The sequence below is a fragment of the Megalops cyprinoides genome, chromosome 24 (assembly GCF_013368585.1).
Source record: "Megalops cyprinoides isolate fMegCyp1 chromosome 24, fMegCyp1.pri, whole genome shotgun sequence".
Classification (NCBI taxonomy): domain Eukaryota; kingdom Metazoa; phylum Chordata; class Actinopteri; order Elopiformes; family Megalopidae; genus Megalops; species Megalops cyprinoides.
The window spans coordinates 16,391,335-16,406,804 of NC_050606.1; the positions used below are offsets into that span (position 1 = coordinate 16,391,335).

The 15,470-nt window shown below is 48.1% G+C and overlaps 1 protein-coding gene across 1 annotated transcript; it reads left to right on the forward strand.

The window, feature by feature from the left end:
* The first annotated feature begins 852 nt into the window (after window positions 1-852).
* On the forward strand, window positions 853-15,247 carry klhl18 (kelch-like family member 18). Its single transcript, XM_036519283.1, has 10 exons — window positions 853-1,015; window positions 7,369-7,499; window positions 8,944-9,084; window positions 9,318-9,516; window positions 11,510-11,670; window positions 12,265-12,401; window positions 12,579-12,801; window positions 13,360-13,464; window positions 14,188-14,299; window positions 14,552-15,247. Exons 1-10 carry the CDS (start codon window positions 881-883, stop codon window positions 14,936-14,938), a joined length of 1,731 nt encoding a protein of 576 aa, XP_036375176.1. The 5' UTR covers window positions 853-880; the 3' UTR covers window positions 14,939-15,247.
* Window positions 15,248-15,470: the final 223 nt, after the last annotated feature.

Sequence of the window (15,470 nt, forward strand, 5' to 3'; positions counted from 1 at the left end):
TTTTCCAGAAGAGGTTTAGAGGTCTCACTATCTCATCCCAGCTCATATTTTATCTCGGCTGCTACAGTTTCTTGTCTCTGGCGCATCTAGTCTGAATACAGAATATGTGAGCGAATGATCTGTGAAGTGCTGCTGGCAGCTCTTCAGATACGGCATTCAATTAGCTAATCTGATTAATTTTTCCTATCTTGGGGTACTCAAAAAGAAGGGGCTTTCCTAAAAATACAAACCACAGTGTTTTTCACTCACACTCACACACCACAGAAGGTATTCAATTAATTATACTTAAAGCCAAAGTGTTTCTGTTTTTATTTCATGAAAGATATGCCAGTTTGTTCGATCTACAAAGATTTACAAAAGGTTTTGTTAGAATTTTTGTTCTCGTTCATTCAGTGCATACGGTTTAGCGCGTAATTACAAGAATAATTAAAAGGCACAAACCTGCTAAATAACAATAACAGTGGCTATTATGATGTTTAATCTGCTCTACATTTTTGAAATGCTGCGTTGTAGTTATGATCGTCCATCTAATAATCTCTTCATGACGAAAATAATCCCAGTACATAATGTCGCTAAAACCTAATCTCCTGTCAAAGCTTTGGTTTTAGTGATGTGGCCAGATAGCAATCTGGCCATCGACAGCACACCTACGACAGTACTTTATCATTGATAAAGACGTCCTTTTAATATTACTAGCATATATGAGAACAACGGGCTCTTATCAGTCTTGTAACGTTGAGGGTAGAGGGGGCAGTTTAGTTAACTTGCCTATTTCACCGGGTGCACCGAGAAGCAAGTCACACTCCTTCTACGGTGCCTCGTGTGGCTCATATCTGTGCCCTCACGCGATTTTAAAATTGGGACCTTTCTTCTTTTCTCAATGAAGATGGGAGATATGATATTCGAAGAACTGGAGGATTTAATGCATTTTTCAGTCCATGACCTTCCGAATCGGGGCTATGCGGTCATGGAGGAGATCAGAAGGCAGGGGAAACTCTGCGACGTCACCTTGAAGGTACAAAAATCAACCGGAGATGCATCTAGGGAGCTGGGTATTTAATTCAGAGAACACAACACAGAACTGTGCATGTCTGCTTGAACGTGTTGCACTTGGGGAGAGTAGCTAGAAGGGAGTGTTGAGTTGGTGCTATAATAATGAGCGTGGAAGCTGACTGGATTGTTAGATACGCCTCGCAAATACAGCATGCCAAATGCACAACGAGTGTTCTTTCTATCTTAGCAATCTATTGTGGTAATTAAAATTTGTACAACTATAGTCGTCATTGTTTCTAGCTAGCATTTTCTTACTCGGACTCCGGAAGAGAACATTGTAGCTACGTTAGCTAGTAGAGCTCATTCGGCTTCACTTTCAAAGCAGGCTTTTTTTAATGTTGATATTCACTGAATGCGATAGTGTAGCACAAGATAGCTTTAGTCTTTGTGTCAGGGAAATCTTTCTTGGCAGCGATCTTGCTAGCAACACCGATCGATTAGCCACCTAGCTAACGTTAATTCCCAGGGGCAACACCAATAGTGCATTAGCGTGGCTAACTGGAGTTCAGAACATTTATTCCCAGTCTACGGCGGTATCATTTCTTAAATCCAGCCAAGTAGGATTCCTGCAGCAGCTACCTGGCTAGCTAATCTCCAAGCATTTGTTGAGCTAAACATTTAACTATCTGTAATCCATATTTACTGTAGTGGGGACATTGGTGCTAATGTTAACCATATTGCCAGCTAGCTGGCACACGTTAGTAAGATTGCTAGTTAGTTAGCTAGCTTGCTAGCAACCTACAAGAAATGCATTTAGTAATAATAGTTGTACGTCCGATTGATTATTAGCTAGATAGCTAATTTTGGGAAGCGTTATAATGTCTACTTTATGGAAAACCACATCTTAAGATAAACTATACGCACAGGCCATCTCTTAGTATTGCTGCTGTTCTTTTCAACAGATCAGGTGGCCAGAGTTATTGGCTAGCCAACCAGCTTCAGCAGTTTATGTGTCAGTGTCTCACAAACCTGTCCTCTCAAAAGCTCTTTTGTGTCTTTCCTAAAATGGAGCAGTTGGAGGTCTGCTGGTGTTACTGTTGCTCAGTATTTCATTGTGCATCTTCCTTTGTATGGCTTGGACGTGAACAACAGCCAGCCTCTCTGGGTCACCAACAGACTGCTCCATCAGGAATGTGATTCTTATGCGTTATGCAAATTAGAAATATGCAAATATGACTCGACATGCAAAGCCCTCAGAACAGACTTCATTAAATTGCTGGCTATCCTGCGGCGTTTGTAAAGTGGTTCTGGATTGTTCTGAATCGTAGCCAGCCTACTGAATTGTTAACTGCAAACAGCATCTACCTTAGGAACACGTTGGTTCCTGTAGGGTTTGCTCTTTGTGCTTGTCCCCTCTCTGTTGAGTCACCAGCGCTGTTGACCACCTGTGTTGCTCCTAATTGCACTTGTGATTTGGGATTACACTTTTACCTTTTTGTCATGGCCTGGTTAACCTTGTCATACTCATAATTTTCTGGTGGGTGTTGTAACTCCTAGGCTGTGCATGATGTGATGGAGGAGAAATGCAACAAAGTAACCTCATTCCTGTTAACATGAGTGGAAAAATACCACAGAGTAGCCCTTCTGCGGTTCCTTCACCGACTACACGTGCTACCAGGCCTGTTTAACACCTGCCATACTTGACCACAATACATGTTTGCCCAAGCGAATGGCCTGTGTAATGATTACTTGGGAGCCTCATGATACAAACACTCTTTCACGCTCCAGTGAAAGGGAAGCACTCATGAAATTGTTGATGAATTTTCCCGAACTCTCAGGCAAACTTGTCCAAAGTGCTTATCAGTGTAACCACAGCTACTGGACCTACGGTCATCACACGGTCAGTGAAAGTGTGCGTGAGGCGTTGATGGCATGGAAACTTGACTGCGCCATGCGCGCGGTTATGGTGTCATCATCCCCGTCTATTCTTCACGGGCGCTAATCTGGGCGCTGGGCGATCGGCCGCTTGCGTCACCTGTCATTGATGGAGTCGTCGGCACCTTTTACGCAGCTGAGCTCGTTAGGCCACAGAGTCGCGCTGCGGGGATTGGCTGGCGGGCTGTGGTATCTGAGTGCCCTTGGTCTAATCTCCAGGGGCTCAGTGAGGGATTAATTGCGCAGGGGGAGCTGGGCAGAGCGTGTCCTTGCGCCGGCTCGGCGTCCGCTCTCCCGCGACTGAGAGCAACGTGTCTGCCCAAGCAGCGCAGCAATTAGTCCCGGCTTACACACACGCAGCTCAGAGGTCAGTGTTGCACGTTGCAGCCGGGCTATAAGTGGTGTGAACAGCTATGCTGGTGTTGCCTCAGCAGCCTGGTCGCTCTTAACAGGCCGGCGAAATCCTCTTTCCTCCACCCCTCGCTCATGCAGTCCGTGTTCTCCCACTGACCCACTGACCAACACACAGCCAAACACCAAGCTGCTGGACTCCCCCACTGAAAGTGCTTCCTATGCGTGATAAGCCTTTCTCTTCTCCTGCTATTGAGCTAGCAGCTGTCATTGACAAACAAGGCTCTTGCTGGCCTTGAGAGCCACAGAGGTCAGTGCGGAGTGTGGAAAACGGTAGCTAACTAGTGTTCATCCCAGTGTCTTTCAGGGGTATGACTCAACGGGAAAAAACTTCAGGAAGTGGAGCGGAAACAAACAGCTTGCTTGTTCCCCTCTCATAAGAGGATAAACCTTTCATGTTCAATCGAAAGTGAACAGGCCCAGTGCCTTGTCAGAATGAATCAAGTTGGGATTCTCTTTTTCCTACCTCGAGCTTAGAAAATATGACCGCCTCACTAAACCAACTAGCAAGGGAGGATGACCTGCCTTGGGAGAACTCATCAGTCCCAAATGCTACATGGAAGAATTACTGGGATTCACTGGAGAGTGTGGGGGTGGTAGAGGGGAGGAAGAATGAGAAGAAAAGCAATCCATCTGCACTGTCCTGCAACAGCCATGAGTGATGAGATCTGTGCTCTGTACTGGCTGTGTTCCAGGGGAGAGCGTAATGACTTAATAGATTTGTATCAATCTCAGTGAAGCTGAGCAGGTTTTTTTTTTTCTTTTCACAGCCCTGATTGCTGGGCAGGAAAGGTCAGCAAGCTGATGGATTAAGTGGGAGACCTCACGAGGTTTGCCTGTTTGTTGTGCAGCTGTTAACTTACCCCTCATTGAGCAAAATGTAACCAGTTCCCGAGTGCAGGAGCAGCAGTGTTCGAGGGCCAAGCCTTTACCTTTTAAATCCTCCCAACTATGCTTCTGGGATAAACACAGCTGTATGTAAAAACAAAGCCATAGTTTAGGCCCAAAAAGAAGACATTATATCACAATACATTCTTGGCAATTTCGCAGGCGCTCTTATCCAGAGTGACTTACATAGGTTACAGTTTTTTCATGTTATTCATTCATAGAGCTGGATATTTACTGAGGCAATGCTGGGTTATGTACCAGGCCCAAGGGTACAGCAGCAGTGCATCCACAGGGAATCGAACCAGCAGACTTTTGGTTATGAGCCCTGCTCCTTACCACTGCTGCCCCTGATGGATACAGCAGCCCTAACCCCTGGCTCCGCAGCCCAGCACCTTAACTGATCAGATTTCTGAAAAGCGCTAAGGAAAGACCGAGTTTGGGTGGCGTTTGTCAGTCCCTCCACGGGTTCCCTGTAATGGTATCTCACCTCGGTAGTGAGTCACACTGGAGCAAAACCCAGAGCCAGCGAGGCTTTGCAGTGTGTGAGGTGCTGGGCAGGAACGCTTGTGGAAAGCTCTCTTTTTTCCAGGCCTCGTCCGTGCGCTCATCCTGCCCTTGTTTACCCTGGGACTGACGGCGGGCCAGTGTCCCGGCCTGGAAAGCCGCATGAGGAAGTGCGGCGTGCGCAGCGCTCTCCCCTTCATGGAGTCGTTCTGGTCCGTTGCGACAGGCACTTTAGTTCCTTGTATTTTGTTTTTGAGTGTGGGTCCTTTTGTGTGTAATGTCAGTTTGCATTATTTGTTGTCCACAGACTGACCTGAAAATGTTGGTTTTTGGACTCGGACACATCACCTGTCTGTAAACTAAGACAACGTGACATGTTAAATGGTCCAGATAAGGAGAAGAGAGAAGTGTCTTGTTTATAAAATGAGAAGTTACAATCCAATGAAGCGCTCACTGCCTAGTACTTGTGACAGTTGTGAGATGTGAGATATTCTTTTGACACTAAGATCCATTTGAAAAACACTGTTTTTCAACCAAGATTATAAATGCATGTGAAGTTTTTTTGGGTGAAGAGCATTAGATCCCTGAAGAGTCAATGACATTTTGGCTCTTCCGTACAAAAATAAAGCCACTCTTTCCCTTTCAGCAAGTGAAGTGCTTGTCAGAAGTTGTTTTCCCTGAACTGGCTGCCACTCTCTCACAGTTGCTCGCAGCTCTACCTGTTTTCCCTGATACTGCACTACACCCTCAGTGGATAGGAATTTTGCTGTCACTTTAGCTTGTGTCAGTCATTAACCGACGTAAAGTGGGGTTTGAACTGGCACAGCGTGCTTGGCAGTACTTCACAAGTAGGAATGACAATAGACATCCTTCAGGACAGAGGTGTAAAGTAAATGGAGCGCTCCTGTTGTGGAGAGGTGTAGAATATGCTGAAGCATTGATCCTTAATAGAGAGGGATTCAAAGGGAGAGTGAATGGAATATTCTTCAGCTCCTGTTGTGAACTTACAGGGCACTCAGTGATAATTCTGCTATCTCCAGTCACTGCCCTCTCATCGCTCAAAGTTATAGGAATTAAACTCTAGGTATTCCATGGTTAAATAATTCCCAGCCACCAAAATACCTTAAATATACACACCTCCAGCCAGCAAGGAGAGGAGCTGCCTGTACCTGGTTTAAGCTGAGAATGTAGCTGAACAGAGCGTATTTGCCTGTAAGCAATTCTACAGCGGTACAGTCTGTATCTTTTGAGCAAAGGATTCCCATGGTTAACCTTTTTGAAAGAAATTTGATGAACATTACATTACATTATTGGCATTTCGCAGACACTCTTATCCAGAGTGACTTACATTGGTTACAGTTTTTTACAATGTTATCCATTTATACAGCTGGATTTACTGAGGCAATTGTGGGTTAAGTACCTTGCCCAGGAGTACAAAAGCAGTGCCCCAATGGAGAATCGAAACGGCAACCTTTCGGTCAGGAGTCCTTAACCACTATGCTACTCTGTCGCCTGCAGTGAACACAATTGTAATAGGTATGATCCTTTACATAAGCTTGGCCTTGTGCTTCTTCTCATATATAAACTGCATTCACAATGCAGCGGAAACACTCCACATTGGTGCTCTGCATGATGGGAATGGTTTCAATCGTGTGTCAAATGTACACATATTTACCCAGCTCAGGTTACATGAACAAATCATGAGAGCTTGAGGGGCAACTCAAACTCTGCCAAGCTTTAGGTGTTAGGCTTTGTTTTTTTTTCCAAGAACTCGGTTTCAGACAGTCTCCATTTCTCAGTGTGTCCATGTGGTGTTTTCTTTCATTCCCCCCCTTTTGTGTTGTCTACCCTGTGGGTTTACCACAGATAAGCCCCTCTTTGCAGCAAAGCCTTTAATCGACATTCATGTAAAAGCCATAGCACTCTCACAGTCAGATGCTTCGGTGCCCTCCCCCCAACATTTATAATCTGTTTAGTGCAGCTGGATAGAAGCTCAAAAGGCCTTTGGTAATAAGAGGCTCTTTTTGTATCCCCAGAGTTTCCCCCTGCCCTGAGTTCGGGTGACCAGTCCGTCATTTTGTTTTCATTGGGATTGTGTTTTATAGTCTGTAGTGTGTAATATCCATCAGTGTGAATATTAGGTTGCTTAAAACTTTCCTCTCCTGGCTGGCTCACTGCTAACATTAGTGTGTCAATAAATGAAAGCTCTATCTGTACAGTTGAGGGGTCCATTACCTGGGTTTGGGTTTGGGCTGGTGCTGACTGTGGATAGAGGCTGTTGCCCATTGAAGTTTTACCCTCTTGCTTTATTGAACCGAGGTAGCCTACAGTAGGTCCTCTAACTATGCATTTCTTTGCCCTAGGTTCCTGGTCAGTAATAAACACATTCAGGTAACTGGACAGGATGTGTATGGACAGCATTCTCTGTCTTATCTCTGAGGTGTATACATCATTTCTTTCTGGCTTGTGACTATGATCCAACATGTAATGCTTTGTAGAAACCTGTGGTGAAAGTTTATTTGAATTTGTCTCCTGCTTTATCTGAATCACTCACAATTTGCTGTTAATCACATAAGCACTGTCTGCCCCGAACCCCACGTACCCATGGAAATGACTCCACTTTGCTGTCGTCTGCAGGTGGGGGACCACAAGTTCAGCGCCCACCGGATCGTCCTGGCCGCCTCCATCCCCTACTTCCACGCCATGTTCACCAACGACATGATGGAGTGCAAGCAGGACGAGATCATTATGCAGGGCATGGACCCCAGGTAAGACAGCCTGCTCTCTCCACAGTGATGCAGGGGTCAGTCAGTGAGAGGCATTCAGACCTGACCGCTCTGTGATCAGAAGGGATGTGTGCACTCAAGGCTTGAAAGCCACGGAGTGATCTCCGGAATGTCTATGGTATTTTTTCAGCTCAGGAGCAACGTTTAGCTGGACATTCTTGCTACCTCGTGCCAAAAGCTGATCTCTGTAGTCTCGCTGTCTGAGGTTTAAATTTAGCTTTAGACTTGTCAAACTGATAAGTCATTTATCCAAACAAAACGTATGATTTTGATCTCTTTATGTTCGATTTTAACCCTTTAACAAGCATACGTCCCTTTTTAGAGTACATTTGCGTTGTTTTTGAGCAAGATCGTTGAAAGGTTAGCTATCGAGGTTTTTTTCCCCCTAATGTTTTTTTTCCTCACACTGGGGCACAATGATCTTTATGGCGGTGCTGCTGTATTATAGCAATGCCAGGATGAAACGGACTAACACATTACTGCAGATGTGCTCTTTAAAAGTTAATGTTAAGTGGAGACAGCAGCATCAGTGGCGTCTGGGTTTTTTTTACAGTCCTGCAATGTCTCTTACAGCAGCAAAAGAGGCACACACACCATACACAAGACCAATAAGACTCCTTTCGCCGGAGACTGTCTGGCTGATTTTACACTGATTTTACTGACCAGCACTATCCACAGCTCAATGCTGGGTTATCGCCCATTACAGGGAGCTGTTAAGTAACCATAAAAGCACTGTGTATGGCATGAGAGTGTATTACATGTTTACTTTGGTTTATTTCGTTTCGCTGTGTATGAAATTCTAAACTGTGGGTGGTGCTTTGGTTTTCTGTCTCGAGTCCGCTGTGTTCTCTCGCCCCACACCACTCCTGCTCACGCTCTGAACGGACGCATTGTGCTGGTTTTTTTTTTTTTCCCGGACAAACTGTGGAATTCTCCCAAAAGTCACATCGTGCCCTCCCTCACCCCAGCCCTCGGCCCAGCCGTCCGTTTTCGGCCCTCACAGACGCGTCTGTGAAATTCCTTCACCCCACTGACATTGGAATGCATATCAGGGGTCTCTCCCCCCCACCCCATGCCCCGGGTCACTGCAGCAGCCCCAGACAGGCCTCTGACCCCCTCCCCCCGACCGGCTCCCTCTGAGGCTCGCTGTGGGCGAGCGCGAGGCTCATTGCTACCTTGTCTCTCACACTTCGGGGCATCAGACTGCCTCTCCGCTGTACAGTCACAGCACCGACCCTGTAACAGACCCAGCACTCTGCGGAGCTCTTTCTCTCTCCTTCCACACTGCAAACAGAGCACCGCGGGGATGAATTAGTAAGCGAAGAAGCAGAGCAGAGCTCAGTGTTCCGTGTTTCCTGTCATTCGTCTCTCCTGTAACCCCCCCACCCCCGTTCCCTCTCTCTCTCTCTCTGCCTCCCCCTCGCAGCGCGCTGGAGGCCCTGATAAACTTCGCCTACAACGGCCACGTGGCCATCGACCAGCAGAACGTGCAGTCCCTCCTCATCGGCGCCAGCTTCCTGCAGCTGCAGAACGTCAAGGACGCCTGCTGCTCCTTCCTGCGCGAGAGGTGGGCCCGGGCCCTGCGGGCTTTTTGCGCGCCGTTTCTCATGCATGCACGAGCACATCGTGTGCAGACGCTGCTGTCACATCGACCTGTGAGTTTATGCGTGATAGCATCTGAGGGGAGGCGAGATCGTCTGTCCGAACTTCCTCTCCGCTCCCTCACGCTGACGTCTCCTGTCTGCCCGTGCGACTCTCCTCGTGATCCCCGCTGCTCCCGTTTCCCCCCCTTTCCCCCAGGCTGCACCCCAAAAACTGCCTGGGTGTGCGGCAGTTCGCCGAGACCATGATGTGCACGACGCTCTACGACGCGGCCAACAGCTTCGTGCACCAGCACTTCGTGGAGGTGTCCATGTCGGAGGAGTTCCTGAGCCTGCGGCCGGAGGAGGTGCTGGAGCTGGTCGGCTGCGACGAGCTCAACGTCAAGGCCGAGGAGCAGGTGGGTCGCCCACGCGCCTCTGAGCGGGCCAAACGGCGCCAGCGGCAAAAGCGCTGCCAATCTGGCTGAGGTGTCCGGCCCGCTCTTTGTTACGGCAGTGGCGCGTTTTGTAATGCAGTTTGTCTTGCTAGGGGAGTAATTCGTGAAAAGAGGCCCTGCGCTCTGTCACTGACCACTAGTGAATCCTTGTGTCCGTCCCCTCCTGCATCCGTCTAAAGCTCAGGCCCTCTTGCCACTTCTCCTCTCTTTAAGACTCACTTCCTCACCCTCCACCTGGGCCCCTCTGACAGCAAACCACCCCGGCATTTATTACCCACATACAAGGAACAGGAACAGTCTGAGCTGACATGTTATCAGGCTACGCTCACACCATGCCTCAACGGCTTTGAGTTCCCCTTTTCTGCTCTATATAAAGTCAAAAAATCCCATGCAGTGCAGTTGATGAGCTTAGATTGCTGATGCACAGCGGCTTCTGTGTGTGGTTGCCAAGTGTATGTACAGTAAGTGGCTAGTAGCCGCTCTGCTATAGATAGCTTGGCAAGGAAGTTATGTCAATAGAAATTAGTAGCACGTTTACTGGTAGGGAGGCCAAGTGGGATTTCCGATTGCCTTGCAGACGCAGCGTGCTTTGCAGATCCCGTCTTGTAAGAGCATGTCCACTGCCAGAGAGAGTGAGTAGGAAATGCTCTCAGAACAGCCATTGTGAGATCCACCGAACTTTATATCATCGGGATGGACAGTAAACACAAACAATTGGATGCGAGCATCCGCATGATGTAGACATTTGTGGGTCTGCGCAGTACTCATGATTATGAATGAGCAGACAGCGTCGATGTTGTTCATATTCTTTACACCCAGCTCCTCAGTCCAGGAGTCTGTGAGAGGAGGAGTGAGAGCTCCTTGAACGCATGGGCAGAAAACTCAATGCCGTGATATGTTTGCTGACAGACCCACGCTGAACACTGTTTGTGTTCTTGGTGCTGACAGAAGTTCAGTTTTGGCCACATTCATCGCCAGTCCCACACTGAATGCTGTTAATGACCAAAGCGAGAAGAACCTCGCAGAGCGGTGAATCTGAAGCGTGTTTACCCAGCACATTGCGACACATGCCAGTGAAATGTCAACGCCCTTTAAAAGACCCTTTTTCAGCCTTCCACTCTGCGCAGCTCTAGACTTCGTGCTTTAATAAAAACAGCACCTCCACCTCCCTTGTGGGAATTGTAGTCCTGCTAATGACAGTGCCTCCAGGCAGATTTTTCTCTGCTTTCAGTGTGTCTGCATAATACACACCTGTATTCAAATGAGGCAGCGATCATTTTCCATTCTGTGAGCCAGGCAGCAGGTGTAGCTAAACAATTGTGGTTTGGTGCACATGGAAAAGAGAGATGTCCCATTTCCATCCTGGGCTCCTCCAGGGTAGAAAGCGCCCCCCCCCCGCTTAACTGCAATTGTAAACTCACAGTTTAGTCCCTTTAGTGGCATCTGATCAGATTAGAAAGGAGTTGTTTGGTAGGACTGGCACACAGCTGTAGAAAGGTACGCAGTGGTATCTCTGCTTTTGATTCCATGTGATGCACTGTGTGGTACGCGGACGCATTCAGATCGGTGAACATTTAGCAAAAGGTGCAAGACTAGACACCGTGACTGGGCAGCAACCAGAGAATCCTGAGAATTACCGCTGCTACTTGCATTTGATGTCAAATTTATGGATAGGATTACGATGTATTATAGTTTGTCTTCTAGGGAATGTTGTATTTTAGTATACTTGGCTTTTGTCAGAGTGCACAAGTTAACTTATGGTAGGGCTTGAATAATGTTGTGCTCACTGGTCTGGGAGTGTTGTTAGACTGGTCTGACACTGTTGCTCATTTAAATTTGATGGCCACACTTATGTTGTATTGTGCTGGAAGTTTGCTAAATGCATGTAATGTAATGTACTTGTATGTGTGAACCCCTGGCTGATCTCTCTGCCGCCCCCCCCCCGTCCCGCCAGGTGTTCGAAGCGGTGCTGGCGTGGGTGCGACACCAGCGTGAGGAGCGAGAGCCGCGGCTGCCCGAGCTGCTGTCCAAAACGCGCCTCCCCCTGTGCCGCCCCCAGTTCCTGGCCGACCGCGTGCAGCAGGACGAGCTGGTCCGCTGCTGCCACAAGTGCAGGTGAGGGGGCGGGGCCGTTCTGAACCGCTCCACTGTTGACTGGTTTATTTTTACACTGTGCTTATTATCGGATGTCCTTATCCACACGAAGCTGCATAGCAATTTTTTATTTGGATCAAGTGCCATTCTTCAGTGTGCAACAGCAGTGCTCCACCAGGGAATTAAACCTTTGGCTCTCCCTACAACGATACCACAGTGCTCCACATTCCTTCTTAACTGGGTCTATGGGAATGGAGTTGCTTGCCATTTAGGGATGGTATGTGTGAGAATGTATTAATCCAGTTCCAAATGGCTCAGTCAGCATCTTGAACACAGGCTGGGCCTTACGGCCTGGGTTCGAAAAGGGTAATCTGCCTGGTAATGAGGAGGAGCACACAGTTGTGGCACAAATTGGCTGATCATATTGTGTGTTTGTGTGTATATGCGTATGTGTGGCTGCGTTTGCATGTACACTTGTATGTGTGGCTGCGTGTGTATGTACGCGTGTGTGTGGCTGTGTTTGTGTACACATGCGTATGTGTGTGTGACTCAGCGTGTGACCCGCACAGGCCTGCAATAACCCGCTGCTCTGGGGTGTGTTTTTTCTCCCCGCAGGGACCTGGTGGACGAAGCCAAAGATTACCACCTGATGCCAGAGCGCCGGCCTCACCTCCCCGCCTTCAAGACCCGCCAACGCTGCTGTACCTCCATCGCAGGCCTCATTTACGCTGTGGGCGGGCTCAACAGCGCAGGTACCGGGCTCTCCCTCCCAGTCCCAGACCCTGAACATGTGCCCCACCTGGGGTTTATATCCATTAAAACGCTCACTTCCTGCATATGCATTTTCTAAAGCCACGGGATTCTGAGTAACGTTTAAGACTGTCAGTGAACAGAGGCAGATAAAGGCAGATAAACCCATACCTGTCCAGGTGACTCGCTGAATGTGGTGGAGGTGTTCGACCCAATCGGGAACTGCTGGGAGCGCTGTCAGCCAATGAGCACGGCCCGCAGCCGGGTGGGCGTGGCGGTGGTCAACGGGCTGCTGTACGCCATTGGAGGGTACGACGGCCAGTCGCGGCTCAGCACGGTGGAGGTGTACAACCCGGAGACGGACACGTGGACGAAGGTGGCCAGCATGAACAGCCAGCGCAGGTGAGGAAGTCTGGTCATTTCTGTCCTTATGTGGACAGCAGTGTGGCGTAGTGGTAAGGAGCAGGGCTTGTAACTGAAAGGTTGTTGGTTCTGTTTTCCCACTGGTAAATGACAATAACGTAATGTAATAATGTCTTTTGAGAGTGCGGGGGACATCCAGACACTTGTCTCTGTCTGTATAGGAGCGTGGGGAACTTCCAGACACTGTCTGTACACAGTATGACGAAATAAGGGATTGCAAGAGACTGTTTACTTGCGTGTGGGTAAAATGACTTTAGTGGTTGTTTTGACACACAAAAGACCTTCTGTTCCTACAAGTTGCCCACAAAGTTGTCTACATTGTTCCTTTGTGGGGTAGAGGAAATTTGTTTTGGTTGCACCACGATCATTGAAAGTTTAAAGTATTACCAGTTGTGTACCTCAAATAGTTACACAGCTATAATATTTTGCCTTTGGGATGTCCCAGTCATTGTCGGTCCAGACCCATTAACACAGCCTGCCTCTCTCTCTCTCTCTCTCTCTCTCTCTCTCGCTCTTTCTCCTCCTTTCTTTCTGCAGTGCGATGGGCACAGTGGTGGTGGATGGACACATCTATGTGTGTGGAGGCTACGATGGCAAATCCTCTCTCAATTCGGTGGAGTGCTATTCCCCAGAGGCAGACAGGTAGAGTATTCTGCCCAAGTCTGGAGTCAGTCTGCTCCTCTAATGCCCCCAATCTCAGCTGTCTGCCTGCGTCTGCGCAAAGGATTGTGGGTCCACTGCAGCTTATTCACCACACTGTCATAGGACAAGTGATTACTACGAATGGTACTTTTATAAGTCGCTCTGCATAAGAGTGTCTGCCAAATGATTAAATGTAAATGTAAAAAGTTATGTGTTTCCCAAGAGAAATCTATGAGCCACGCTGAATTAAAAACTTTAATTGTTCCCAAATTAATCCATGAGGGGAGATAGCCATTGTTATGCAGCTGTCAGATGAGAGAAACTGGGTTTTAAATACATGACCATTTTGATGAGTCAGTGCCATTTTCCCTTTCCTTATTGACTGTGTCTGTGGCTAAACCCATGGCCCTGTTTGTCACATCTAAGAACTTAGTGCCATCTAGTGGTTACCAGTGGTATTGCATATTAGAATTAGCTGGTGTATTTTTCAGAATAGGGAACATTGGCTTCCGGTAAAAAAGGACATTTAGACCAGAATGGCCAGTCCTGGTCAAGAGCGACCATGTTCCTTTTTTTGCAGTGGGAAAGCTGATTCTGGTACTTATGCTTAGTATCAGACCTCTTTCACAGTTGAGCAGCAGTTAAAACGTGCTGTTCAGTGGTGATGATCTGTCTCAGTTGCTGCGTCTGCGTGTCTGTTCTTCAACTGTCGTGGCTGTGCAGGTGGACATTAGTGACAGAGATGAGTGCCAGTCGCAGTGCGGCCGGAGTGACGGTGTTCGATGGAAGGATCTTCGTTTCGGGCGGCCATGACGGTCTACAGATCTTCAACACGGTTAGTACGGCAGTCTGACCCAGTCATTAGACCAGGGCCCATCTACATCAGTGTTACTCTCTCTAAGGTGAGAGTCAAATGAGTGAAGACCACACAGTCTTAAATAAAATATTTAGAATTTCGATAAAGCAATTATGAAATGTATACACCACCGTAGATGTGGAGGGATGACCAGAAAAAATAGAACTGACAGTTACCCAACTCGCACTTGTGAAAGATAATTTTGTTGCAATTCCTCCTCCTCTCCTGCAGGTGGAGTACTACAACCAGCACACAGCCTCATGGCACCCAGTGGCAGGGATGATGAACAAGCGCTGTCGGCACGGCGCTGCAGCTCTTGGCAGCCAGCTCTATGTTGTCGGGGGCTACGACGGCTCAGGATTCCTTAGCGGGGCGGAAGTGTACAGCTCTGTGGGGGACCAGTGGAGCCACCTAGTGGCCATGAACACGCGGCGCAGCAGGGTGTCGCTGGTGGCCAACTGCGGCCGGCTTTACGCAGTGGGCGGTTATGACGGCCAGTCCAACCTGAACTCGGTGGAGATGTACGACCCCGAAACCAACCGCTGGACCTTCATGGCGCCCATGGTTTGTCACGAGGGCGGGGTTGGGGTGGGGTGTATCCCCCTTCAGCCTGCCTAAAGCTACCCAGCGCCCCTTTTTTGCGTCTTTGAGGAAAGACTTTTTTCCTTTTTTATTTTGCATTTTGTTGTAAAGGGCGATCAAACTTCCAAAAAAGAGATAGCGACGATGATTATGATTTAATCGTTGGATGCATTTGTCCTTCCCAGAGAGGAAGTGACCTAATGGTTCTGTTTCTGAGGCTTTAATTTTCCAAGGAGCCTTGAGAACTGAAAGGAATTCACCGATTGTACCCCGAGAAGGGAAATGGGACACTTGTACGCACACATGCGCACACATACATGCACCCACATACACACACACACACACACACACACACACACACACACACACACACACACACACACAGCTGTCTTTTTGCTCTTAGGAAGGGAGGGATAGGGTTACAATAACGAGACATAACGTGTAGTGTCTTCATTGGATCCTGTCTGGGAAGGTGGCTGTCGGTCTAGGGTCTACCAGCAGAGGGCGCTGGTAATGGCAGAAATGGGTCAGCCATCCGCAACAGGGTGAGGGGGGTCTGACCCAGGCA